We start from the raw sequence: 27,601 nt of genomic DNA, 5'->3' as shown, positions 1-27,601 counted from the left end.
GAAGGTTATTAATTATGGGTCCTATTTTTTTTAAGTAGATATAAAGCTATTCAGATTGTCTATTTCTTCTTATGTCAGTTTGGGCAGTTTTTGTCTTTCAAGGAATTGGTCCATTTCATCTAGGTTATCAGATTTGTGAGTATAGAGTTGTTTGTAGTTTGTAGTATTCCTTACCTGTTTTTTAAAATGTCCACAAGATGTATGGTGATGTCCCCTTTCATTTCCGATATTAGTAATTTGTATCCTCTCTCTTAGCCTGACTAGAAGCGTATCAATTTTACTGATCTTTCCAAAGAACCAGCTATTGGTTTGTTTCATCTTGTCTGTTGATTTTCACTTTTTTCTTTTTTTTTTTCTTTAAGAGAGTGAGAGAGAATGAGCTGGAGGAGGGGGGGTAGGGGGAGAAGGAGAAGCAGACTCTCCGCTGAGCAGGGAACCCAACGTGGGGCTCAGTCCCAGGACCTTGAGATCATAACCTGAGCCAAAGGCAGTCACTTAACCAACTGAGCCACCCAGGCACCCCTTGTCTGTTGATTTCTTGTTTTCATTTCATTGATGTCTGTTGTAATTGTTATTTCTTTTTTTCTACTTACTTTGGATATAATTTTTTTTCTAGTTCCCTAAGGTGGAAATGTAGATGATTGATTTTAGGTCTGTTTCTACCTAATATATGCATTCAGTGCTAAAAATTTCCCTCTCAGCACTGCTTTTGCTGTTTCCCACAAATTTTGATAAGTTGTGTTTTTATTTTTTCTCTTGCGATTTCTTTGACCCATGTGTTATTAGAAGTGTGTTTAATCTCCATGAGTTTTTGGATTTTCTAGTTATCTTTTTGTTACTGATTTCTAGTTTACTTTCATTGTGGTCTGAGAGCAGACATTGACTGATTTTTATTTAAATTTGTTAAGGTGTGTTTTATGGCCCAGAATGTGGTCTGTCCTGGTGAATGTTTTATGTCAGCTTGTTATTGGTTGGAGTAACCAAAGATATCAATTACATCCATTTGATTGATGGTGTTAAGTTCAATTACACCTTACTGCTTTTCTGCCTGCTGGGTCAGTCCACTTCTAATAGAGGGATGTTGAAGTTGTTTGTTTTTTTTTTTTTTTAAAGATTTTATTTATTTGACAGAGACACAGCGAGAGAGGGAACACAAGCAGGGGGAGTGGGAGAGGGAGAAGCAGGCTTCCCCGCTGAGCAGGGAGCCTGATGCGGGGCTCGGTCCCAGGACCCCGAGATCATGACCTGAGCCGAAGGCAGCCGCCCAACGATTGAGCCACCCAGGCGCCCCAAAGTTTTTAAATTTGGTAGTGGATTCATGTATTTCTCCTTGCAGTTCTACCAGTTTTTGCCTCACATAATGACACTCTTGTTAGGCATTTACATGTTAAGGATTGCTATGTCTTCTTGGAGAATTGACCTCTTTATCATTATGTAATGCCCTTCTTTATACCTAATAACTTTCCTTACTCTGAAGTCTGCTCTGTATGAAATTACTCCTTTCTATTTTTCTTTTAAATATTTGTTTTTATTTAAAAGAGAGAACATATGCCCGTGCATGAGTGCGTATGAGTGCAGAAGGAGCAGATGGAGAGGGAGAGAGAATCTCAAGTGGACTCCCTGCTGAGCACGGAGCCCAACTTGGGGCTCCATCTCATAACCCTGAGATGATGACCTGAGCTGAAATCAAGGGTTGGATGCTTAACTGACTGAGCTACCCAGGCGCCCCTCTCCTAATTTCTTTTGATTAGTGTTATTATGGTATATTTGTCCATTTACTTTTTTTTCATTTATGGTCTTTATTATGATTTTTAAGGGGATTTATTTTAGAGAGAGAATGCAAGTGCGGGGAGGGTCAGGAGAGGGAGAGAATCTCAGACTCCCTGCTGAGTGCAGAGCCTGATGTGGGGCTGGATCCCAGGCCCCGAGATCATGACCTGAGCTGAAGTCAAGAGTTGGATGCTTAACTGACTGAGCCACCCAGGCGCCCCATGGTCTTTATTATGTTGAGGTATTTTCCCTTTAAACCCACTTTGTTGTGAGTTTTTATCATGAACAGATGTTGAGTTTTGTCAAGTGCTTTTTTTGTATCTTTTGAGATACGATTTTTATCCTTGATTTTGTTGTTTGTTTTGTTTATTGAAATATAATTAACATACAATGTTCTGTTAGTTTTAGGTGTACAACATATTGATTCAACAATTTTTTTTTAGGATTTTTATTTATTTATTTGACAGAGAGAGAGCAGGAACACAAGCAGGGGGAGTGGGAGAGGGAGAAGCCAGACTCTCTGCTGAGCAGGGAGCCTGATGCAGCGCTCAATCCCAGGACCCTGGGATCATGACCTGAGCCGAAGGCAGTCGCTTAACCGACTGAGCCACCCAGGCGCCCCTCAACAATTTTTTTTTTGATTCAGCAATTCTTTACATTGTGCTTAGCACAGTAAGTGCAGTCACCATCTGTTACTATACAACATTATAATAATATTATTGACTATATTCCCTATGCTATACCACCTATTTACTTTAAATCTATAGTTGTCTTTTTATTTGTTTATTTATTTGAGAGAGAGTGCGAGCAAGCATAAGCGGGGTATGAGGGAAGAGCAGAGGGAGCCGGAGAAGCAGACTCGCCCCGCTGAGTAGGGAGCCCGATATGGGCTCGATTCCAGGACCCCGAGATCATGACCTGAGCTGAAGGCAGGTGCTTAACCGACTGGGCCACCCAGGCGCCCCTGTAGTTGTCTTTATATTTAAAGTGGGTTTCTGGGGCACCTGGCTGGCTCAGTCAGTGGAGCTTCTGACTCTTTTCTTTTTTTTTTTCTTGAAGATTTTATTTATTTATTTGACAGAGACAGCAAGAGAGGGAACACAAGCAGGGGGAGTGGGAGAGGGAGAAGCAGGCTTCCTGCTGAGCAGGGAGCCTGATGCGGGGCTCTGTCCCAGGACCCTGGGATCATGACCTGAGCCGAAGGCAGATGCTTAATGACTGAGCCACGCAGGCGCCCCGGTGTTGTTTTTTGATCCACTCTGAGAATCTCTTTTAATTTGTGCATTTAGTCCATTGGCATTCAAGGTGATTATTAATATAGTTGGATTAACATCTGCCTTATTTGTTACTGTTTTTTGTTTTTGCCCCCTTCTTCATTCCCATTTTTGTCTTCTCTTTTTCTGCATTTTGTGGTTTTAATTGAGCATCTTATATGATTCTACTTTCTCTCTTTTTTAAATATTTCAGGTAGAATTTTTCTTCACAATTTTTAGTGGTTGCCCTAGAGTTTGCAATATACATTTACAACTAATCCAAGTCCATTTTCAAATAACACTATAATGGTTCATGAGTTTTATATGTGCTTTATAATAACAAAATAATGCTAATTCCTCTCATTCCTTATATCATTGTTGTCATTTTGTTTCACAAGTACAGACACATATAAAAATAAGATACATAAGAATATACAATCAAATACTTTATTAGTATTAGCTTTTTGAACAAGCTGTTTTCTGTTAGATTAAGAATAAGAAAAGTAAGTTTTTATTTTACCTTCATTTATTCCTTCTTTGATACTCTTCCTTTGTGTATGTATATCTGAGTTTTTGACCTGTGTCTAAGGAACTTCTTTCAACACATCTTACAAGGGAGGTCTACTGGCAACAAATGCCCTCAGTTTTTGTTTGAGAAAGTCTTTATTTCTCCTTCACTTTTGAAGAATAATTCACAGGGTATTGGAATTCTGTATTGGTGGGTTTTTTTCTTTCAACACTAAGCATTTCACTGCACTCCCTTTTTGCTTGCATGGCTTCTGAGAAGGCAGATGTAATTCTTATCTTTTTTAAAAATTTTATATTTTTAAATTAATTTTTTAAAATTTAAATTCAATTAATTAACATATAATGTATTATTGGTTTCAGAGGTAGAGGTCAGTGATTCATCAGTCTTATATAACACCCAGTGCTCATTATATCACGTGCCCTCCTTAATGTCCAGCACCCAGTTATACCATCCCCCTCACCCTCTTCCCCTAATTCTTATCTTTATTTCTGTATAGGTAGGTGTTTTTTTTTCCTGTGGCTTCTTTTAGGATTTTTTCTTTATCTTAGATTTTTTGTACTTTGAAAATGTTAGGTCTAAGTGTAGAGTGGGTTTTTTTTGTTTTGTTTGCTTGCTTGTTTGTTTTGAGCTTCCTGGATCTATATTTTGGTATCTGACATTAATTTGGGGAAATTCTGAGTCATTACTGTTTCACATGTTTCTTTTGCTCCTTTCTTTCTCTCTTTTCCTTATGGTAATTCCATTATGTGTTTGTTACTCCTTTTGTAATTGTCGCACAGTTCTTGGATATTCTGTTTTATTCTTTTCAGTCTTTGTTCTTTTTACTTTTTAGTTTTGGAGGTTTCTTTGATAAATACTCAGTTGTGTCTAGTCTACTAATAAGCCCATCAAAGGCATTCTTCTTTTCTATTATAGTGTTTTTGATCTCCAGCGTTTCTTTTTGGTTCTTTCTTAGGATTCCCATGTCTTTTTTCTATCTGTCCTTGCATGTTCTCTATTTTATCCATGAGAGCCCTTAGCATATTAATCGTTGTTTTATTTATTTATTTAGAAAAATTTTTCTTTTTCTTTTTTTTCTTTTTTTAATTTTTTTAAAGATTTTATTTATTTATTTATTTATAAGACAGAGAGAGACACAGTGAGAGAGGGAACACAAGCAGGGGAAGTGGGAGAGGGAGAAGCAGGCTTCCCGTGGAGCAGGGAGCCCGATGCGGGGCTCGATCCCAGGACCCTGGGATCATGACCTGAGCCGAAGGCAGCCGCTTAACAACTGAGCCACCCAGGCGCCCCTAGAAAAATTTTTCTTTTTAGAGGGAGGGCAGGAGGGGCAGAGGGAAAGGGAAAGAGAGAATCCCAAGCAGAGCACGCCCAGTGCAGGGCCTTGATGCAGGGCTTGATCTCACAACCCTGAGACCACGACCTGAGCCGAAATCAAGAGTTAGATGCTTAACTGTCTGAGTGATCCAGGTGCTCCTGATCATAGTTGTTTTAAATTTCTAGTCTGATAATTCTAATATCTCTGCCATGTCTGGTTCTGATGCTTACTCTGTCTCTTCAAATTGTGTTTTTGCCTTTTTGTATGCCTTGTAATTTTTTCTTGATAACTGGACATGATGTACCTGGTAGAAAGAAACTATTATAAATGGGTCTTTGGTGGTATGTTGCTAAAGTATGGGGGTAGGGAAAGTATTCTGCAGTTCTGTGGTTAGGTGTCAGTCTTTCAAGTGTTTGTGCCTCTGGACTTTGAATTTCACATGTGTTTCTCAGTCTTTTCACCCCCTCTTCCTTTATGTAGGACCGGATGCCTAGAGAAGGTCGGAATTTGCTATTTCCCTTTTTTGCAGGTCAGTTTGACACTGATAATACCCCATCAGTGTAGGCTCTGATTAACTAGTTTGACCTAGGACACACCTTCTTAAAAAGAACACAGTACTAGGTCCTTTTCCCCTTCCTCTGTGGGATACTCAAGAGGAAATTTTTGCTATATTTATTGTGAGAACCTAGTTGCACTCTTGGAGGTAAAACCCGACAAAAGTGTGGGGGTTTGCTATGACTGAGTTCCTGTGGTTTTTTTTTTTTTTTCCTGCCAGAAACTGGGCACAAATATGTTTTTTATTATACCACACACCCCATAGAGACAGTCGATCACTGAGCTTAATTCTGGCATAATTTTTTTTTTTTTTTAAAGATTTTATTCATCTGACAGAGACATAGCGAGAGAGGGAACACAAGCAGGGGGAGTGGAAGAGGGAGAAGCAGGGAGCCTGATGCGGGGCCTGATCCCAGGACCCCGGGATCATGACCTGAGCCTAAGGCAGACGCTTAACGACTGAGCCACCCAGGCACCCCCTGTGGAGTTTTTAACGCTCAGACTTGTATGCACTGAGCCTCCAGTAATATGTCAGTTACAGTTTATGTTTTTTTACCCTGGCACTGGTTTCTGTGGCAGATTCCGCTATTGAATCTCTGCTCTGATAAACCCTGACTCCCTGTATTCCCCTGTTGAACAGATCTCTTCATTTTGGGCAGTAGTTTGCCCTGTGCCCTCCCCTCTTATGGATTCAAGAAGAGTTGTTGATTTTTTAGTCTTTTCAGCTTTTTACTTCTTGTTATGACAGAATGGCAACTTTCAAGTTCCTTACATGTGGAACCAGAAATTGGTTATGTCACCCCCATTATATTTTCGTTTGGCCTTTATACAGTTTATCATTTTTATATGTCTTTGTGATTAGCATTTTTATAACAGCATCTCAGTCTCTTGAGTTAACGTGTTATAATTTACTTAACCATTGCCTTTTTTAAAGGCATTTAAGTCCGTGCTCTTATAGATGATAGTATAGTGGACATCTTGTTGTGTATAGCACTTCTCTTCTGTGACTGCCTATGGTCAATTCCCAAAAATGGTATCACTTTGTTTGAGAATGCACATGTATAAAGGTTATGACATGGTGCCTTTCAAACGTGTTTTACGATTTACATTATAACTGGCAATTTATAGGTATATTAGCTTTACCACAGTTGCAGAGCTCTATCTGTTTTGGAAAAGAAAGTTCTTAGGAAAAGATTTGGGCGGGAAAATAATTTATCTTGTTTGTTTTTTTGTTATATGAAATGTTCCCTTTCAGCCATTTCAAATACCCCAAAATTATACAGGTTCTCTTGATAGGTACTATCTAATTTTGTGATCTGGTTTGTTAACAGCCTGTTTGCACATCTCAGTGGGAAGCTAACCTGAATGTTGGGAGACATTAATCATCATAAATTATGATCAGCATAATCAGCCTCACACAAATTGTGTACTACTGTGTGTTTAGCTCAGCAGAATCATTTGATAAGCTGAGCAAATCAGTTCAGTTGGAGATGCTAAGGTTGACACTTGCTCATATTTTCCTTAAAGGTGTATGATCTGGGGAAAAACTGTTTTTCCTTTTCTACTAATGGTTCGGTACTTATATAGTAGAGAGGTTAAGTAAAATGAATCCTATCAACAGTTATGTTTATTGGACTTTAGTCTCAGATCATGGTTGATGTGTGAAAATAAGAGACAGTAATAGTGAATGACAGTAACTACTTCTGATTGTGGTTAAATTAAATATGTAATGGTAGCTTTGTCAAGTTATGTGGTTGTATGCTGTCAGTAAAATACACATAAAATGACTGTTAGATAATCTGAATTGAAGTTTTGGATTTCTTTAAATAATACATAATGACAATACATAATTTAATTATTAATTAATAGTAATTAACAATTATTGGATACTTGTTATGTGCCAAGCACTATTTAAGCATTTTACATGTATTAAATTAATCCTCATAACAGCCTTAAATATTATTACCTCAGGTTTATATATGTGTGACCTAAAACAAGTATTACAGAATCATGGCATTTACATGAGAATCCCTAAGGTCAAGAGTATAATTACTCTACATGCATGTCCACAGTAGATTAAAAGAAGCAAAGTAAAAAGGAAGAGGGAGATTATCAAAGACCAGCACCAGTATCCAGGTATACAGGGTAAGTAACCTGAAGTCTAGACAAGAAGCAAAAATCAAGATTTAAACCCAGGAAGACTGCTTCTGGAGCTTCCTCCCTGTGTACTAGAAGACAGAAGCACACTGTGTTACTACATTAAAGTTTTTGTTCTAATGGTGGAGCAAGGGGGCAGAATCTGGAGAATATATCAGTTAATGTAGCAAAGTTTCATCTCTCCAGAACCTTTAGGGAAATAGGGTGTTTTGAAAAGCAAGAGTATTACAAAGAACTCAGATTTATCTCTTTTGCATTATATGGTTCTTGGTTCTCTTAAATTGAACATAAAGATGTAATCAATTTTTTTTTATGATTTAATGACTTCGATAGGAATGTTAGTCTTTTTTTCACTTTAGTTATTTTAGTGGCATGTAGTACCATCTCAAATTTTTAATAAAATTTTGTTTATTTGAGAGAGAGAGTGAGAGAACACGAGCAGGGGGAGGGGCAGAGGGAGAGGGAGAAGCAGACTCCCCACTAAGCGCATAGTCCATCACTGGTCTCAAATCCCAGGACCCTCAAGATCATGACCCCAGCCAAAGTCAAATGCTTAACTGACTGAGCCACCCAGGTGCCCCTACTATCTCATTTTAATTTGCATTTTCCTGATGACTAATCTTTTCATGTGCTTATTCGTCATTCTGGTATTTTCTTTTGTGAAGTATCTGTTTAGATCCCTTTCTCATTATTTTAAAAATTAGATTGCTTTTCTTATTAAATTGTAGGAATTCTTTATCTATTTTGGACATAAGTCCTTTCTCAGATTACATATATATATGTATGTATGTATGTTGTGAATATGTGCTCCCATTTTGTGGCTTACCTTTTTATTAAGAAGATTTAAATTTTGATGAGGTCCATTTTTTTTCTTCTACGCTTTTATCTTTTTGAGTCTTGTCTAAGAAATCTTTGAGTACCCCAAGATTACAAAGATTTTCACTTATGTTTTCTTCTAGAATTTTTATAGTTTTATCTTTTGTATGTATGTATGTATTTACTTTAAAGATTTATTTATTTATTTATTTGACAGAGGGAGACACAAGCAAGAGAGGGAACACAAGCAGGGGTAGTGGGAGAGGGAGAAGCAGGCTTCCTGCGGAGCAGGGAGCCTGATGTTGGGCTTGATCCCAGGACCCTGGGATCATGACCTGAGCCGAAGGCAGATGCTTAACGACTGAGCCACTCAGGCACCCCTATCTTTTGTATTTAGATGTGTGATCCATTTTGAGTTAATTTTTATATATAATGTGAGATAAGGGGTGAGGATAATTTTTCTCATGGATGTACAGTTGTTGTAACACTATTTGTTGAAAAGCCTGTCCTTGTTGAAAATGAATGTGTGGATCTATTTCTGAATTTTCCATTATGTTCCATTAAACAAGCTTGTTGGGATTTTGATTGGCATTGTGTTGATTCTGTAAATCAATTTGGGTAGATTGATGCCTTATTTTCTGAATTAGTTCGGCATTAATTTTTTCTTAATTTTTTGATGAATTCATCAGTGATGAATGTCAGATAGTTTTGGGATTTTCTTTAAGGAAAATTTTTTTTTTTAAGATTTTATGTATTTATTTGATAGAGACAGTGAGAGAGGGAACACAAGCAGGGGGAGTGGGAGAGGGAGAAGCAGGCTTCCCGCTGAGCAGGGAGCCTGATGCGGGGCTCGATCCCTGGACCCTGGGATCATGACCTAAGCCAAAGGCAGACGCTTAACGACTGAGCCACCCAGGCGCCCCAAGGAAAAGTTTTTTTAATCACAAATTTAATTTCTTTAATAGATAAAAGACTATTCAGTTTTTCTGTTTCTTCTTATGTCATTTTTCATAATTTGTGTTATTTCATTAACTTTGTTTTGCTTCCACGTAATCAGTGTTTCAGTCCTCTTTTCCCTTGTTGTTCCCCAAAGGATCCTTTTTAGATACTTTTTTTTTCCTAACCACCTGTCCCCATGAAATTTTAATACCACAGATAATGCTGTAGATCCCATTTATGTACTGATTGTATATCTGTGTGTGTTTTGTTTTGTTGTTGTTTTTTTAAAGTAGGCTCCATGCCCATTGTGGAGCCCAGTGCAGGGCTTGAACTCAAGACTCTGAGATTGAGACCTGAGCTAAAATCAGGAATCAGACACTAAACCAACTGAGCCACCCAGGCACCCCTGTAGATCTGTATTTTATAAATAACAGAGTAAGATATTTTTGACCTCCAAAAACCAAGTTTTGTCCATTTGGAGATGATGTCACCCCTTTTGAGAATGCATGATCCAGGTTGTCAGATTTGTTGATATATAATTGTCCACAGTATTCCTTATTTTCTTTTCATGATTGTAGAATCCGTAGTATGTATTTCTTGTGTTATGGATTATATTGTTAATTTGTGTTTTCTCTTCCTTTTTTCCTTGATCTAGTTACATTTTTATAAATTTTCATTTTTTCATAGAACCAATTTTTTGCTGCTTTAATTTTTTTTCTTTTGTATGGCATCTTCTATTTTGTTGATTTCTGTTCTTTACATTTCTATTTACTTTGGGTTAATTTCACTGTTCATTTTCTAGTTTCTTAAAGTGTGAAGCTTGCATCATTGATTTTAAACTTTTTTCTTGTCTTTTTTAAAGATTTATTTATTTTAGAGAGAGAGAGAGAGACCAGGGGGAGGGGCAGAGGAAGAGAGAGAGAATCTCAAGTAGACTGCATGCTGAGCACAAGCCCAATGTGGGGCTTGATCCCAGGCCCCGAGATCATGACCTGAGCTGAAATCAAGAGTCAGCCGCTGAACTGACTGAGCCACCCAGAGGTGCCCCTAAACTTTTTCCTTTTCTAATATGATCATGAGGGGTGCCTGGGTGGCTCAGTCATTAAGTGTCTGCCTTTGGCACAGGTCATGCTCACAGGGTCCTGGGATCAAGCCCCACGTGAGGCTTTCAGTGGGGAGCCTACTTCTCCCTCTCCCCCTGCTTGTGTTCCCTCTCTGTCAAATTAAAAAAAAATAATATCATGAAAAGCTATACATGTCTCTATAAATACTGTGTTAGGTGCATCCCACAAATCTTGATATGTTTTCATTCTCATTAAGGTCATTTCATATTCAGTAGGGTGACCAGTTAGTTGTGGTTTTTTTTGAAGATTTTATTTTTAAGTAATCTCTACACAAAGTATGGGGCTTGAACTCAGGCCCAATGACCCAAGATCAAGAGTCGCATGCTCCACTGACTGAGCCAGCCAGGCACCCCAGTTGTGTTTTTCTTTTTTTTTAAGTGTCCTTATGAACTCATAAATTTAAACATATTTGATGTCTTAATTCATTGCAGTCATTTTTTTTTTTTTTAAAGATTTTATTTATTTGAGAGAGAAAGAATGAGAGACAGAGAGCATGAGAGGGAAGAGGATCAGAGGGAGAAACAGACTCCCCGCTGAGCAGGGAGCCTGATGCGGGACTTGATCCTGGGACTCCAGGATCATGACCTGAGCTGAAGGCAGTCGCTTAACCAACTGAGCCACCCAGGCGCCCCAGTCAGTTTTTTTTTTAAAGATTTTATTTGTTTGACAGACACAGCGAGAGAGGGAACACAAGCCAGGGGAGTGGGAAAGCAGGCTTCCCACGGAGCAGGGAGCCCAATGTGGGGCTCCATCCCAGGACCTGGGATTGTGACCTGAGCTGAAGGCAGATGCTTAACGACTGAGCCACCCCGGGGCCCCATCAGTGCAGTCATTTTCTTATTGATACTCCAGTTGTTCAATTTTTGGCCAGTTAGAACCTTTTAAAGTTGGCTACTAGGTTCTTTTGATATAACCCTAGTAGTGTCTGATAGATACTTTACTCACAACAGATATTCTAGCTCATCTTCTACATTTCATGCTCCAGACTTGGCATCAGCCACTGTACTTTTATATCAGCCATGGTACCTTTCTCCAAGGTACCCCAGTTGTCTTTAATGGGAAATAGTGTTTGAAGATTACATTCTCGTCACTAGGGATGTTCTTTTCTGCTGGGTAAATCAGAGGATTCTGAAGAGTAAAATTCTTCTGGTTAAGTGTTGAGCACAAAGCAATGTGATATGTAGCAAAAAGCCCTGGAATAGGACCCAATTCCTCTATTTATTCATTTATCAAGTATTTATTGAGTATCAGGTGCCAGACACTCTTTTATACATAGGAGATGACAACAGTGAACAAAATAGGCAAAAACTGCCTTTATGGGAGTTTACAGTCTAGCTAACTCAGGATACTTATTGAAACAGCTGTTACTTATCTTGGCCAACACCTTACCTTTGGGTCTTTCCTCATTTATAAGATTATAAAATTGTATTAAATGGTCTGTATTGTTTTCATTTGAAAAGTTTAAAAATTTGTTTCTTGCTTCCATGCTTATTCAATGTTTGTGGTGTTCCTCTCCTCTCTTTTTCTTATCCTCTTACAGAAATGACAGAAGAGGAACAGTTTGCTCTGGCTCTCAAAATGAGTGAGCAGGAAGCTAGGGAGATGAACAGCCAGGAGGAGGAAGAAGAGGAGCTCTTGAGGAAAGCCATTGCAGAAAGCCTGAATGTAAATATGCTATGTTGAAAAAGTTTGTGAGGATTGATTAGCAGTATATATATTTTTATTACTTCTGCAGTGTTACATTTGCATTAAGAACTAGCTGTAGTAGTTTGTAGGGTTTTAAACTAGCAAATATTTCCCATAATAATTTTTAAAGTGCTTGTCGAATTGTTGAACCCAATTTGAAGTGTTTTGTTAATTTTATATGAAAGAGTTTTCTTCCACCCCATAGATTTTCAATACATGGTTTAAGAGAGCTAAGTAGTTGGCAGCTTCTGAAAAGAGTTACCAAGTCCCAAGAAACCAAAAGGGAGCAAGATAAGGTGTTTACCTCCCCTGTTTTGGGGGAGAACAAAGGCAATGAGAAACTAGAGGTGGGTTATGGCAGTTAAACATTTTTCAAATAATGTTAAATTGTGATTTGAATATGTGTAGTTGAAATTATTTTAAATGTGAAGGATATTTGCCAGTGTCAGGTCCTGAGCCATCCTTTATGTCATTCATGTCTCTATATTAGAAAAGGGCTTAGTATAGTGATCTACTATAGCATTTTGCACATAGTAGGCATTTGGTACCACATTGTGGAAGTCATTTGATTTGAGCATCTACATTTTGGAAAGAATCTCTAAGGGGACAGTGGCCTCCCTGTTTTGTCCTTCCCATGACCCTTCATGTATAGTTGTTTTAATAATAAACCTGGTCTGGTGTGGGATCACTTGTTTCAGAGTTGCCGGCCTTCTGATGCTTCTGCTACCAGATCTCGACCTCTGGCCACTGGACCATCTTCACAGTCCCACCAAGAGAAAACCACAGACTCTGGGACCACTGAAGGCATGTCTCCCTGTTCTGACTCCTTCCACTCATCAAGTATAACTATATCACAGGGATCTCATGCTGAGAGTAGATATACAGAAATGCCCCAAATCCCTTTGGTGGAATTAAAGAGGTTAAATCCAAAAATAGTTGAGATCTCACTAATATCCAGCATACTTTTATCTCCAAGGAAAAGTCAACATTTGGTTAAACACAAAGAAGAGCCTTTTACCCACATTATGTAATTCTTGGTAAGTGATAACTTACCAAGCCCTCTTAATAAAGAACAGTTTGTCCTTAGCCCTACTTTTTCTCAAATACCTACAGGCATATGGCAGCTGGTACCTCCATCACTGTTTAAAGGCTCACATATCAGTCAGGGAAACGAGGCTGAGGAAAGAGAGGAGCCTTGGGACCACACTGAAAACACTGAAGAGGAGCCGGTCTTTGGCAGCTCAGGAAGCTGGGATCAGTCAAGCCAGCCAGTGTTTGAGAATGAGAACGTTAAATGTTTTGACAGATGTACTGGCCACTTGGCTGAGCACACACAGTGTGGGAAGCCACAGGAAAGTACTGGGAGGGGTTGTGTTTTTCACAAAGCTGCCCAGGGTAGGGGGGACACATCTAGGCACTGTCTGCCTACCCCAGCAGATGCCAAAGGTCTCCAGGATGTTGGGGGCACTGTGCACTACTTCTGGGGTATTCCGTTCTGCCCTGCTGGAGTAGATCCTAACCAATATACCAAGGTCATTCTCTGCCAGTTGGAGGTTTATCAAAAGAGCCTAAAAATGGCTCAGAGGCAGCTCTTTAAAAAAAAAGGGTTTGGGGAACCAGTGTTACCTAGACCTCCTTCTCTGATCCAGAATGAATGTGGCCAAGGAGATCAGGCTAGTGAAAAAAATGAAGGCATCTCAGAAGATATGGGAGATGAAGACAAAGAGGAGAGGCAGGAGTCTAGGGCATCTGTCTGGCACTCAAAAACCAAGGATTTCCAAGAAAGCCCAATTAAAAGCTTGAAAGAGAAACTTTTGTTGGAGGAAGAACCAACAACCAGTCATGGTCAGGTAAGGGTCAGTGATGCTGTGATTAAGGATGATTTATTCACAGTTTAAACAAGGATTATTATAGCTATTTGTTCTTTTTGTGGTCTTTTTTTCTGATTTTTAAAGTAACATGTGGTCACTATGGAAAATTAGGAAAGTACAGAAGAGTATAAAGAAGAAAAAAATTACCCATAATCTCAGCATCAAGAGGCAATCATCATTATTTCTATGCATTTTAAAATATTTTTTCTTTTAAATTTTTCAACAAAATGAAGACTCTTCTGTATAAGCTGTTTCTTTTTCCCACTTAATAGTTTATGTTAGATCTTTTCCTATTTATTAAGTATACTTGAAAACATTATTCTATTACATGGATGTATCATAATTTATTTTTTATGTTTTAAAATTTTTATTATTTCTAAAAAGTTTTTGAATAGGTAGTAATATTCATGTGCCCCATAAATCAGAAAGATGTTAATGAAAAGTCTGTCTCCTATCCCCTCCCAAGCCAACTAGTCCCTCCCCTGAAGTCAACCTGTATCACTGGTTTCTCGTGTATCCTTCTAAGATATATTTTATGTGGTACAAGCAAATGTGTATACATACTCTTTTCCTCACCTTTTTTTACACAAATGATCGCATCATCTATACATTATTCGGTACCTTGCTTTTTTTCATTGAAATACTTCTGAGATCATTCCATAACATACATACTTAAAGAATTTCTTCCTTTTTTTGGATGTGTAATATACGGTGTATGGATGAATTTATTTTATCCAGTACCCCTAATGGTGGACTTTTAGGTTGTTTCTAATATTTTACTATTACAAACACTACTGCAGTGATTACTCTTGTATGAAGATGTTTCATCCACATGGGAGATATTTGCATAATTTCTTGTAGATGTAATTGGTGGATCAAGGAGTAATGCATTTACAATTTTGTTACTGTTGCCAAATTGCCTTTTATAGAGGTTGTATAAATTTACACTCACAACAGTGTATGAGTACCAGCTTCCCCCTACCCATTCCAAATCAGTACCATCAGGACTTTCTCACCTTTGCCAATCTGAGGAATGAAAAATACTATCTCAATACAGTCTTAATTTGCACTTCTCTTATTGTGTGTGCAGTTGAAACCCATTTATATTTCCTTTTCTGTCTGTTTAGATCTTATGGGCAGTTTTCTTTTTCAACAATCTTTTTCTTAGTGGTTTCTAGGTACCCTTTATATATTAGGGGAAGTGGTCCTTTTTGATATGAAGAGTAGATAGTTTCCCAGTGTATTTTTTCCCCCACATGATGGTATATTTCTGATTTTGCTTGTGGTGGTTTTCTATAATTTACCAAAAACAGTCCCCTGTTTAGGAACATTTAGGTTGCCTTTTCAGTTTTTTTCTGACGTATCTTTTTTTTTTTTTTTAAGATTTTATTTATTTATTTGAGAGAGAGAGAATAAGAGCGAGAGCACGAGAAGGGGGAGGGTCAGAGGGAGAAGCAGACTCCCCACCAAGCATGGAGGCCGATGTGGGACTTGATCCTGGGACTCCAGGATCATGACCTGAGCCGAAGGCAGTCGCCCAACCAACTGAGCCACCCAGGCGCCCTTTTTCTGACATATCTAGATTGTACTATATCAAAGCTTATGTTCTGTTTTTTTCTCTGGGTATTAGAAAAGCAATCATAATTACAAACTGTGTAAACTATAAAGAGTATTCTGTTTTATGACTATACTGTTCTTTGTTCCTATTTCTGTTTTTGGGCTCTGAGTTTTTGGTTTTGTTTTGCTGTTGTTTTATTCTTTCTGTTATGATAAGGGTTCAACAAATGGTAGCTATGAGAAATGTCACAGCATAGTGTAGAGAGCATAGGTTTGGAGTTTGAATTTTGACTTTTATGTATGTCTTTGAGCAAGCCATTTAACCTCTCTGAATCTCAGTTTTTACATCTGTAAAGTGGGAATAGCAATTCATGGCTTACAGTAGTTTTAATGATTAAAGTGAATTATGTAAAATGTCTAGTGTGATGCTTAGGAGATTATAGGCACTCAATAAATGATAGTTCTCTCCAAGGGATCAGAAGGCCATTCATTGAGGGTACCTATGGGAATCATTCTTCCTCAGCAGCCGTATTCATCCACATTCTGGAAAGATTGCTGTATGGGAAGAAAAAGCATTTTTCTTAACAATTCTTCTAGTGACTTGCCTCTTTTCCAAAGGAAAGTTAGGTTGTACTTATGATAACATGTTTTGTTTGTTAGTTCTTTGCAACTCAGAGATACTTCCACTTAAGAGAATAAATTAAAGAATGAACATTTATTTATTGTATTTGTTGACCGATTTATTATAATTCAGTTTGTTAGCTTGAAAATCCCAGGGAACAGAGTTGTAGACCATAGACTTGTGTTAAGTTCTGATGTTTGAAAGCAGTGCCTTTGGAATAGCCTGGAAGTGTTCAGAACCTAATGGCTGGCCCTATAAAAATTGAAGTTCTCTAACTTCCCTGAACTGGTCATCAAATACTATAGATAGTATTATTGATTGTTAATATTTGGCCACAACCAATCAAATCAAGCTAGTTTAATTAAAAAGAGGACTTTATCATAAGGAAACAGGGTGCCTCCTAAATTCTAAAACAGGATGGTAACCAAGCCTGGACAAGGTACAGGGTCTAGAATATCATCTGTAATTTTTCTACATCTCATTGCTATATTGTATCTGCTTCATTTTTCTCCCGTGTATATTGGCTTCATTTGCTTCTCTTTCACAATGGTAGGTAGAAGACACTGATCCTACAGCTCCCAAACTTAAATACAGGTTAAAGGAGATTTATTCTTTCTCAATACCAATTTCAAATTTCTAGGAAAGGACCTAACGACCCCTTTGGGGTTAGTAGCCTTCACCAGCCCAATTGACTGTGGCCTAAAGTGGGGTCTGTGTCAAACTGTACAAATGGCTGAGTCCAGTGCTATAATACAGTGGGAGGGGTGACATACTGGCCTCAGTAAAAGGAGACCAGGCAGACAACCTAGTAAGTATCCAGTATACTCATTGTCATTAACATTAATTTTAGAAATCAGTTAGAACTGTTGGAAAATGCTGAAAAGTTTAAAGAATAAAGTTGAAAGCATTCACGATCCTGTTATTCAGTGATATATATTCCTTCATCTTCTGTACCTATTTTTGTATGGTTTCTATCATATTTTTGTATTTTTAAGTTAACATTATGTAAATATTTTCTTATGATGTTAAAATTATTTATAGATTTCACTTTTAATGACTACATAATATTCTGGCTTATGAATTTATCATAATATTTTAACCCTTTTCCTATTGTTAGATATTTTGGTTGTGATAAACATCTTTTTTAAATAAAACGTTGTTTTATTTAAAATTGGTATCCTTAGGGGAGCCTGGCTGGCTCAGTTGATGGAATGTGCGACTCTTGATCTCGGGGTTGTTGTGAGTTCAAGCCCCATGTTGGGTGTGGAGATTACTTAAAAACAAAATCTTAAAAAAAATAAAGAATAAGTATTCTTAAAGATAGGGAGCAAGAAAAATTCTGGATTAAAGAGCTATGAACATAAAAAAAAAAAGACTTGCTATTTATTGCCAAATTGCATTTCAGAAAGGTTGCTCAGATGTGTACTCCTTCCCTTTAGCAATGTATGAGAATGCTTAGTTCACTGCAGTCTTGCCAACATAGAATAGTGTCTTTACAAAAAACAAAACAAATAAACTTAACCAATATTACAGTCAAATAATGAAAGTCTACAATTGTAATTTCACCACTTATATTGGTCTTTTGCTTTCAGGAACTGTGGGTAGAAAGAATTTCTGTGTTTATTAAACATTTCTATTGATTATGACTTTGCTGGAGCTGCCCGTATATATATGTGAGACTCCTTGGTTGAGAGAGAGAGTGAAAGGTTCCCAGAACTAGGGATTTAGACAAACATTCACCTTGGGGCAAGTCACTTTAAGTATATATGAAGGCTATAAAAGCTTTAGAATCATATAACTAATTTCTGGCATCACACAAACAATAGAGAGGTTATGTTAATGAAGATGGAGAGGTCATCTTGTTGGCTATACAGCAGGAAAGTGGAGGAGTAGCATATTGATATGGTCACTACTTTTCAGGGTCTAATCTTTAATTTTTCAGCCCAGATACTGGAATTTGTTTTTCTCAAATGGCCAGATTCGGGGGAGGGGGGGTGAGAACTGACTTTGACTAGTCAAACTTAAAGCTGATATGTACACCAAATGACAGTTTGTTAAATTATTATGGGAGGTAGACATTTTTGGTGACCAGAATATTCAGGTCCACCATCTACTGTACCTCCTTGTAGGATGAAGGTACCTAGAGGGCTGAAAATAGTAATCAGGAAATGGTAATATTTAAGGGATGATTCATCTAGTCTGTGGAAAGACCGATAAGCTACCTAGTACCTGATAATAGAGGACTTTTGTCTGGTGACCAGATGATGTGTCTGTTTATTTTTATTTCCCAGGCTGTGGTGTTGAAGATACTGCTTGATTCTGAATCTTTGGATTTTTCTTTTTTAGATTCATTGCAGACTATTATCCCTTTTTCATTAACATGTTATTTCTTTAGGCAGAATGCAATGTCTTGATTAGGCCACAGCTTCCTTAGTTTAAGTTATATTTCCATCATGCGTCCCTGTTCAACTTGATTAGATTTGGATATTCTAATAAAATTTTGTTTGCTTATTTTGCTATGTTATTTTCATATTCTGGAAGAACCTCACTTTACTCCTATGTTTAGATTGCAGTCATTGAGGTGTAAGTTTAAAAATTAGAAATGATTTATTGAAATGAAGACATTCTTGGGATTCTATGTTGAAATGGTTGTAAGAAGATTATTTGAGTAAACAACAACAGTAGTGGTTAGAACATGGATTTTGGAGTCACATCCCAGCTCCACTTTTGGCCAACTCTGTAATTTTGGGCAAATTATTTAACCCGTCAAAGTTTTACTTTCCTTGCTTCCAAAAAACCTTAATAGTTTCTGCCTCAAAAGGTTCTTGTGAGGATTAAAGGAGATAATACATTGTAAAGTGATTTGCATAAAGGCTTGGCACTTAATAGGTGTACAGTAATTTAAAAAAAAAAAATAACACCAAGAAAGGTAAAGATATGCTTTAGCTGAAGGTAGAGATGGAGTATCTTCTAACTCACCATTGCATTGATTGCTTCTGAAGTCCAAGTTTAGTCAACTGTAGTTATTCTAAGATGGTAAAATCTATTAAATGGGCACTAGGTGTCAGTATCTACTTTTTTTTGATATCTCAGTAATGAAACTGTTTTGTCACTGCAGAGTTCACATATTAAATAGGTGTCATATTTATTGCTGTTGTATTTTAGTCCTTTTGACAGTTCAACCCTCATTTTTCATAATGACTGCATTCCTGATCATTGTACAGCTTTATCTTCCCTTTGAATGAAGGCTCATCTCAGCTATTTCTGGTTTTAGTATATTTTATCATTTGCCTGAGTGGTACAGAGATGCCTAACTCGCTTAGGTTATTTATATCCTGTTAGGAGACCCTGAAAACTTCAGCTAGTAGCTTTCTTCCTATTGCAAGAAGCCTCACAGCTCAGGCACTTCTTATAAGTTTCCCTAAGGCAGCAGTAGCTGCTTTTTCTGTGCACCTGCATTTAATGAGCTGACATTTGCACCAACTTTACTATTAATCGTAGAAAATAATCTTTTTTTTTAATCTAGTCCCTATTTGTTACATTTCTTAAAAGATACCCTGTAGCCAGATACTAAAATCATAGTGGCAGATTTGTAGCAAAAGGAATCTTAAAACCTTCCCTTTGGGATGTTCTGTGTTATGGCTTGGTTTGTGTTCATAGAGACTTCTTTCACAGATAGCAGTGTTTTTCCCACTCGAATATTTCCATTGAAAACTGGGCTTTTCTCTGTATTTCCTCCTTCCACAACAAAACTTTATAGTTGCTTTTTTGAAATCATAATTCATTTGACTCACCAGTTAATATTTATGTGTCTTGCATTTTACAAAGTACATCACATATATTATCTTTTTAAATTCTCACAATAACAGTCTGTGAGGCAGTCATTAATAACCATTTTAAGATGAGGAAACAGATTGAGATGTGACACCCTAGATTACAGAGTTAATGGGTGATCCAGCTGTGATGTAAATCCCACTCTTCTGACTCCACAGGATATGCTCTTTTTTACTGAAACTTACTGACTTACGTAAAATGTTTTATTCTTATTGCTAATTGCTGAGTGATAATGCTGAGCAATTAACTTTTTTTTTTTAAAGAGGAGAGACCAGTTCATCTGTGCCTGTATATTTAGGATGTTATATTTCTTTGCAGTCTTCCCAAGGGCTATTTGTCGAAGAAACTTCTGAAGAAGGAAACTCTGTACCTGCCTCACAAAGGTAAGATTATAAGTTGTTAGGGGTCTGAATTCCCTGATGGTGCCAGAGTAAGAGAGATGAAGCACATGACTGAGACTGTACAGGGACAGCTTGCCAGGGATCTTTTAGCTCTTTTATAAGCACAGACTAAGAAAAATCATTATCTTCCAGTTCTCAAATATGTATCTCATAGAAGCCTGGAATATTAGAGTGGAAGAGATCTTAGAAGGTGGTGTTGGTGGTGGTGGTATAATAGAGCCATCTTGGCACATATCCCATTTATACCATTCCAGAAAGTGTTTACATCCTGCTACTCTCTCAGCCTAGCTTCCTATGCCAATCTAAAGGCTCTAGACTAGTTTCTTTACAGTCCTTCTAGTCCTCCTGTCCCCTTTTATTCCCTCTGCTTACGCTTATTTTATCTGCATGTCCAAACTGTATACATCTTTTAAGTCTACTCTTAAGAGTAGACTTACATTTTTTATTGTATTTACCTGTATTTACTGTATTTTTTATTATTCATATTATTCAGGTCACAAAGAACATGGGTCACCCTCACTCCCTGTCCTATGCCACTTTTAATCTGATTATATCTTATTTTTCCCTTAAATTGTTGTATTTGCATTACCTCCTCAATTATTCTTGCTGATTGATTGATGGGGTTACCTTCTTAGGTCTTCTCACTTAATAATACATAGTGGCTGATTGATTACAAACTGCACTTATCAACTGGATTGGATTTTTAATTTTTCCTTTTATCTGGTAGTTGACCTTTGGGGATTACTCAAGGGCTTAATTTTGTGTCAAGTGACCTCCATCTCTTATATGGAAGTTGAGGTCCAATTACCATTTGCTGTAATTTGGTGGTGCTTCTTAGGGTTTTGGTTAAGTTGAAAGTACTATGTATTTCCTTCTAAGTTCAAGAATATGGTTTTGGTTTGATTCTCCTGCTGTTAAGACGATTTTGGAAGTGGTTTTAACTGGAATAGGCCTTTCGCTTCTTCCAGACCCCTCTGCTTTGTTGTGGTGAGCCTGTGCAGAGCAGATGTAAGTTTTAATAAATGATGATATGCTTTGTCACCAGGAGAGAGTTGGAATTGCAGGCAATGTGGTTTGACTTCAAATTGATTAGCCCATTTTATAAATGTCAGCAAATTGTTTTGTGATGGACCCTTTGAATAGAGCCCTAATGTTACATGCAGAGTAAACTGTGTCTGGCTTGGGTTTACAACAAATGTTATGAGATGTTTTATTTAGAGAGAGAAATCACCTGTGGTTTCCTATCAGGATTTAGTTATTTATCATGAATCGGTGATGGTTAGTCTCTCTTCTCTGTGGTTCTTGGTTGATGTAAGGTTTTATTTTTTAAGCATCCTCTTGCATACTTGATCAAACTAGTCATAAAGCTCTGTGAAGCATGAGGGGGTAGCTCAGATGCTCAGATCTCTCAGCCATGTGTTCCTGTGTCAGGAAGAGATTGCACTCCATGAACAGGCAGAGTAAACTTTGGAAGGCTGGATGATGGGAGCAGGTCATAATTATGTTACTCTCAGAAGAGATATTTAACTTGTGTGGGCAGGTTTTGCTGCAGGGCAATTTGGAATTGTATCTTTTTGTTGCTTGGAAAGCCACATCTTGAGATAAAGAGGAAATTTAACTGCAAGGTGAGGGAAAAGCAAGTGTGTTAAGAGAATCTCCATATTTTCTCTTACGAGTTTACAAATCTCTAACCTTCAGAAGGCTGAGATGGAGGCTATAAAACACCATTGATATTCTTTTTTTTTTTTTTTCCTCTAAAGGTGTATTTATTTATTTGAGAGAGAGAAAGAGCACGCTTCAGTGTGTGCACAGGGAGAGGGGCAGAGTGAGAGAATCTTTAAGCAGAGACTCCCCGCGGGGAGCCCAGTGCAGGGCTCAATCCCACAACCCATGAGATCATGACCTGAGCCAAAACCAAGAGTCAGATGCCTAACCTAGTTAGCCACGTAGGTGCCCCCTGTTGACATTCTTATATGGGAGTGGAGTTTTTGTCTTCTAGGGTATTCACAGATAGTCCTTACCCTTCAACTTTCCTTTGTAAAGACTCAAAAAGGGGGGTCTTTTGGTTCAGTGATTTCACTGGAACCAGAGTTGTAAGCATGTTTATTTTCCCCATTTCTGGCCTGGAGTTTTCACTACCAATTCCTTGCTTCCCTGTTGTGCTTTTGTGGTATTGGACGGCAGGTATTGGATTACCTGTGGCTTTGTAAATGACTCACCATTGCTTTTGGCCCTGTGTTCTGATTTATTATACTGGGATCCACTTGGGGTTTGGTTCTTTTTCAGCATTGCTGCTTTGACCAGTAAGAGAAGCTCAGTCCTTATGCCAGAGAGTTCTGCAGAGGAAATCACTGTGTGTCCTGGTAAGCACCCCACTGATCGTACTGAATTTCTGATCCCTAGCTATCTACTTTTCGTGCCTATTAATTTTTCTGGCTTTTCCAACCCACTTTCAGGAGGTTTATGCGTGATTGATGTATATGTGTACATATCTTCTCCACATATATATATGTACACATACTTTAACATACACGCTTTTTTAGTGGACATTAGCTCTGATTCTGTCTTTTCTCAGAGATATTTTAGTTTTGAAATTAATATGCTCTTTTGTCTCCTTGTTTGCTTACCAGCCTCATCAGAGATGGCAGCAAAGCCATCAGGAATAGCACTTAACTGTACATTCAGAGGCAAGAGGACTCTATATTTTGGTTTATGGGTTCTCCAAATTGGGCTGTCCTCAAATCTGCCTGTCATTAAGCAGATTTTTCTCAGAGCCTTTTACTAGTTTTACATTGCCATTCACTCCTTATAGCAGAGGGAGTCTAGAAATTGAATTTTGTGCAGTTCTGTCATTGACTTATTTTTAATCTCAGATAAGGCACTTAACTTGGTTAAGTACTGTACTTTGCCTTTTGTTAATTGTAGAGATGAAAAGACATGTGTACCTTACTTTAGGTACAAGAGATGCTCATTCAGAGTTGCACATGAATAGATTTTGACATACAAAATAATTTTTTTGTTTTAATCACAACAAACTTTTATTAAAATTAAAAAAAATTTTTTTGCTAATGGGATTTTATTTACTTATTTTAAGATTTATTTATTTGAGGGGGGAAAGGGTGAGGGAAAGAATCTAAGCAGACTCTGCTGAGTGCAGAGCCCAATGAGGGGCTTGATGTGGGGCTTGACTCTCTGGGCTCAGTCCCATAACCCTGAGATCATGACCTGAGCCGAAATCAAGAGTCGCATGTTTAACCTACTGAGCCACCTAGGTGCCCCTGTTTGTTTGTTTGTGTGTTTATTTATTTATATATACATACATATACAATGTTACATTAGTTTCAGGTGTATAACAGTGATTTGACATGTGTTATGCTGTGCTCCCCACGAGTGTAGTTACCATTTATCACCCTCCAATGCTTTTATAGTACTATAGACTATATTCCCTCTGCTCTACCTTTTATCCCTGTGACTTATTCATTCCATAACTGGAAGCCTGTATCTCCCACTCCTCTTCACCCATTTTGCCCATCCCCCACCTCGATACACAAAATAATTTTATTTTTTTTTTAAAGATTTTATTTACTTATTTGAGAGAGAGAGAAAGTGAGCAAGCGAGCACGGCGGGGAGGAAGCAAAGGGAGAGGGAGAAGCACACTCTACACTGAGTATAGAGCCCGACGTGGAGCTCCATCTCAGGACCCTGAGATCATGACCTGCGCCGAAATCAGACACTTAACTGACTGAGCCATGCAGGTGCCTCACACAAAATAATTTTGTTTTTTTATTTTTATTTTTTTAAAGATTTTATTTATTTGAGAGAGAGTGAGAGAGTGCATGAGCGGAGGCAGGGGGAGGAGCAGAGAGAGGGAGAGGCAGACTCCTGGCTGAGCAGGGAGCCTGATGCAGGGCTGGATCCCAGGACCCTGAGCCAGAGGCAGACGCTTAACTGACTGAGCCACCCAGGAGCCCCCACACAAAATAATTTTAAATGAACTAAGATACCAATTATCTAAGGGAACTCTTGAGTTGAATCATTGTATAATATGAAGAATTGTTTTGTGATATGAACCACTACTTTTTAAGGAATTTGTTTTAGCTTATATTTTCTTTTTTTGCTTTTCTTAAAAGTGAGGCCAATTATATATATCAGTAACCTCATTCATATGAGATTGAGGGACTTCCTATCAATGTTTAAACTCTTTGGGCAGTAAGTATTGTACACATAATTACTGTAAGTCATACCTAGTTTTCCCTTAGATCTCATATAACCTATCAGGGTCAGAGAGACACATAGTTTTCTTATTTTGGTTTCTTTCAACTTTTTTTCCTACAGAGACTTAAACTTAGTTTACACATTATTCTACGAAAGACCTATAAACATTTATAAACATTTGGCAGCATATCATAAAAGGTCTTTCTTTACTTATTTTTAAGTTTAATTTTCTTTCTTTCTATTGAAAGTGGTTTCTTTCATATTCATACAATTCATATTTTATATAAATTCATATAAAATGTATTTGAATTACTGCCTGATGATACCCACTAAGAGACCTCACTACCAAGTGCTCCGATTTTGGCAGGAGCATTCAGGAATGCTGTGCTATCTTTGTGAAAAGAAAACTTTACAACTCCGTCCCCTCCCCCGCCCCACCTTGGATTGCTGACTATGCCATCCTGTTAGGAAGTCACTCAGTCTGTTTAGGATGATGGCATGTGATGTACCCAGGGATCTTGCAGGAGGAACCTGTAAATAAAATAATTTTGAAAGCCCTAGTTAATGAGAGAGGAAAAAGCAGGCCCTTCAGGACTGAGGTTAGATAACTTTTATGATCATGACTTGCTGTCATTAGCTTGCTAATTAAGTCCAACTGTTTGCTGACAAAAACCACTCCTAAATGAGGTTGCAAAAGGTTTCCATAACATTACTGTTCCTTTTCCTAAGAAAGTATAACTACTTCTCCATGAAGCCAGACTCCTGAATCTCTTGGTAAATATATAATTTAGAAGCTATGCATCTAAATTTTCCAGAAAATTTGAGTTCTCAATGTGTTCTAAATGGGTGAAATGCAGGTTGAGTATAGTAGTCCATCTTACCTATTTTGTTTTGTCTTATATTTCTGAAACTTCCGGGGATCTGATACTCAAAATTATAACATCTTTTTAGAGTTACTCCCTTTGTTGAAGAAGCAGGATTATAGCCTTATGCCCACCTTGTGTATGCTCCTAGCATTGTTTATTTCTAAGGAGCTAATGCTCTCTTTTCTTTATAGTTGACTATTTAAGCTATTCACAGAAAGCTTAAAGACTTTTTATTATTACAGTAGTGCAGACAACGAGTAGCTCTTATTTTCTAAGAGACTAAATGTCTTTTTTGGTAATATCGCTCAAGGAAACTTGACAAGGTTTTTTTTTTTTTATTGGTTTTATTAAACTATTCATGAATTGGGCAGCATCTCATGTAGCAAGTAGAAGGGGGTCCTGACAAAGACGACTTTGAAGTTTATGCACTGTAAGCCTTTTTCCTCCAAGGTGGTAAAATCTGTGTGTATGAGCATATATATTCATTTTGCAAAAAATTATAAGGTACTAAAATATAGTTAACACTAGAAAGGCATTTAATCCCTCTTTGATGTTGAGAAGATACCTCAGTATCTTATAGGTACTTTATTTGCCCAACATAGGCCATTCACTGTATTTGTGAAGCACAGAAGTATCAGTTAGATGTACAGTGCATACAGTGTAGATAAGAAAGAACTTACTGGATTTGTATTCTAAGTTTCTTTTCCAGATTTGTTGTCCTTCTTTGACATAGAGTTACTGTCCTTTTTTTTTTTTTTTTAAAGATTTATTTATTTTAGAGAGAGAGTGAGCGCTAGTGGGAGGGGCAGGGGGAGAGGGAGGGAGAATCCCAAGCAGACTCTGCATGTGGGACTTGCTCCCAAGACCCTGAGATCACAACCTGAGCTGAAACCAAGACTGAGTCTCTTAACCGACTATGCCATCCAGGTGCCCCTGTTCTTTCATTATATTAAGTGATAGGTGTCTAGACCAGAAGTTGGCAGACTTTTTCTGTAAAAGACTAGGTAGATATATTAGGTTTTGTGGGCTAAATGACTCAACTCTGCCATTGAAACTACTCAGCGCTGCCATTTTAGCACAAAAACAACCATAGAATACAGGGAAAAATGGGTGTGGCTGTGTTCCAATAAAACTTTATTTACAAAAACAGGAAGCTGGCTGGCTTTGGTCCATGAGCTATAGTTTGCTGACTCCTGAGCTAGACTATGAGGGACACCATCCTACATCTTCATATTGCTTGTCTGTGCTGTGCCTGGAACTTGTTCATAAATATTTGTTGAGTTAATGTTGAATGAATAGATGCTGCCTAAAGAATATATTAAAGAAAGGCATATCTTTGTTTAGGATGTATTTTCTATTTCTTCTCCCAATTTTTTGTCTTCTCTAATCATCCCTTTAACTTTAGAACTAACATTGGAGTGTTTTTGTTTTCTGTCAAAATAAATATACTTTAAAACCAGAACTGTGCTGAAAAGAAGCCAGATGGATTAACTGATGAATGATAAACAAATTGTGATACATCCATACAGTGGAATACTACTACTCAGCAGTAAAAAGGAATGAACTACTGATATGTAACAGCATGGTTGCTTTTCAAACACATTATACTAAATGAAAGAAGTCAGACACAAAAGATGGCACACTATAGGATTTCATTTATGTGACATTCTAGAAAAGGGAAAACTATAGGAACATAGATTGGTCATTGCAAGGAGCCAAGCAGTGGGGAATTCACTGCAAAGGCATACATAAGAATTTTGGGGGGGTGCTTAATGTTTTATATCTTTTTTTAAAGGGGGGGTTGGGAGGAGGGGCAGAGGGAGATGTAGAGAGAGAATCATAAGCAGATTCCACACCCAGCACCCAGCCTGACGTGGGGCTCCATCTCAGGACCCTGAGATCATGACCTGAGTCGAAATCAAGAATCGGATGTTTAAGTGAGCCACCCAGATGTCCCAGAAATGTTTTATATCTTGATTGTTATGTGGTATAAATGATATAGTATATAGGTATTAAAAAAAAATGATGCTGTGTATAAATTATATACATTTGCCCAAACTCATCAAACTGTATACTGAAAATTGGTGAAT

The 27,601-nt window shown here is 37.7% G+C and overlaps 1 protein-coding gene across 5 annotated transcripts in view; it reads left to right on the top strand.

Annotated features, from left to right (window-relative positions):
- The window catches only part of UIMC1 (ubiquitin interaction motif containing 1), a 170,184-nt gene that overhangs the window by 102,843 nt on the left and 39,740 nt on the right, over positions 1–27,601 (top strand). For 4 of the 5 annotated variants that reach the window (XM_078066907.1, XM_078066908.1, XM_078066909.1 and 1 more), the window contains 5 exons: positions 11,999–12,123; positions 12,843–12,942; positions 13,252–13,994; positions 20,347–20,411; positions 22,716–22,792. In XM_078066907.1, the coding sequence (XP_077923033.1) occupies positions 11,999–12,123; positions 12,843–12,942; positions 13,252–13,994; positions 20,347–20,411; positions 22,716–22,792 (1,110 nt within the window). The remainder of the gene's footprint in view (positions 1–11,998; positions 12,124–12,842; positions 12,943–13,251; positions 13,995–20,346; positions 20,412–22,715; positions 22,793–27,601) is intronic. The other variant, XM_078066911.1, reaches the window with a different exon arrangement.

This window comes from Halichoerus grypus, chromosome 2 (genome assembly GCF_964656455.1).
Source record: "Halichoerus grypus chromosome 2, mHalGry1.hap1.1, whole genome shotgun sequence".
NCBI lineage: Eukaryota > Metazoa > Chordata > Mammalia > Carnivora > Phocidae > Halichoerus > Halichoerus grypus.
The sequence above is the reverse complement of the archived record's forward strand: the minus strand, read 5'-3'. Positions and strand labels throughout refer to the sequence as shown.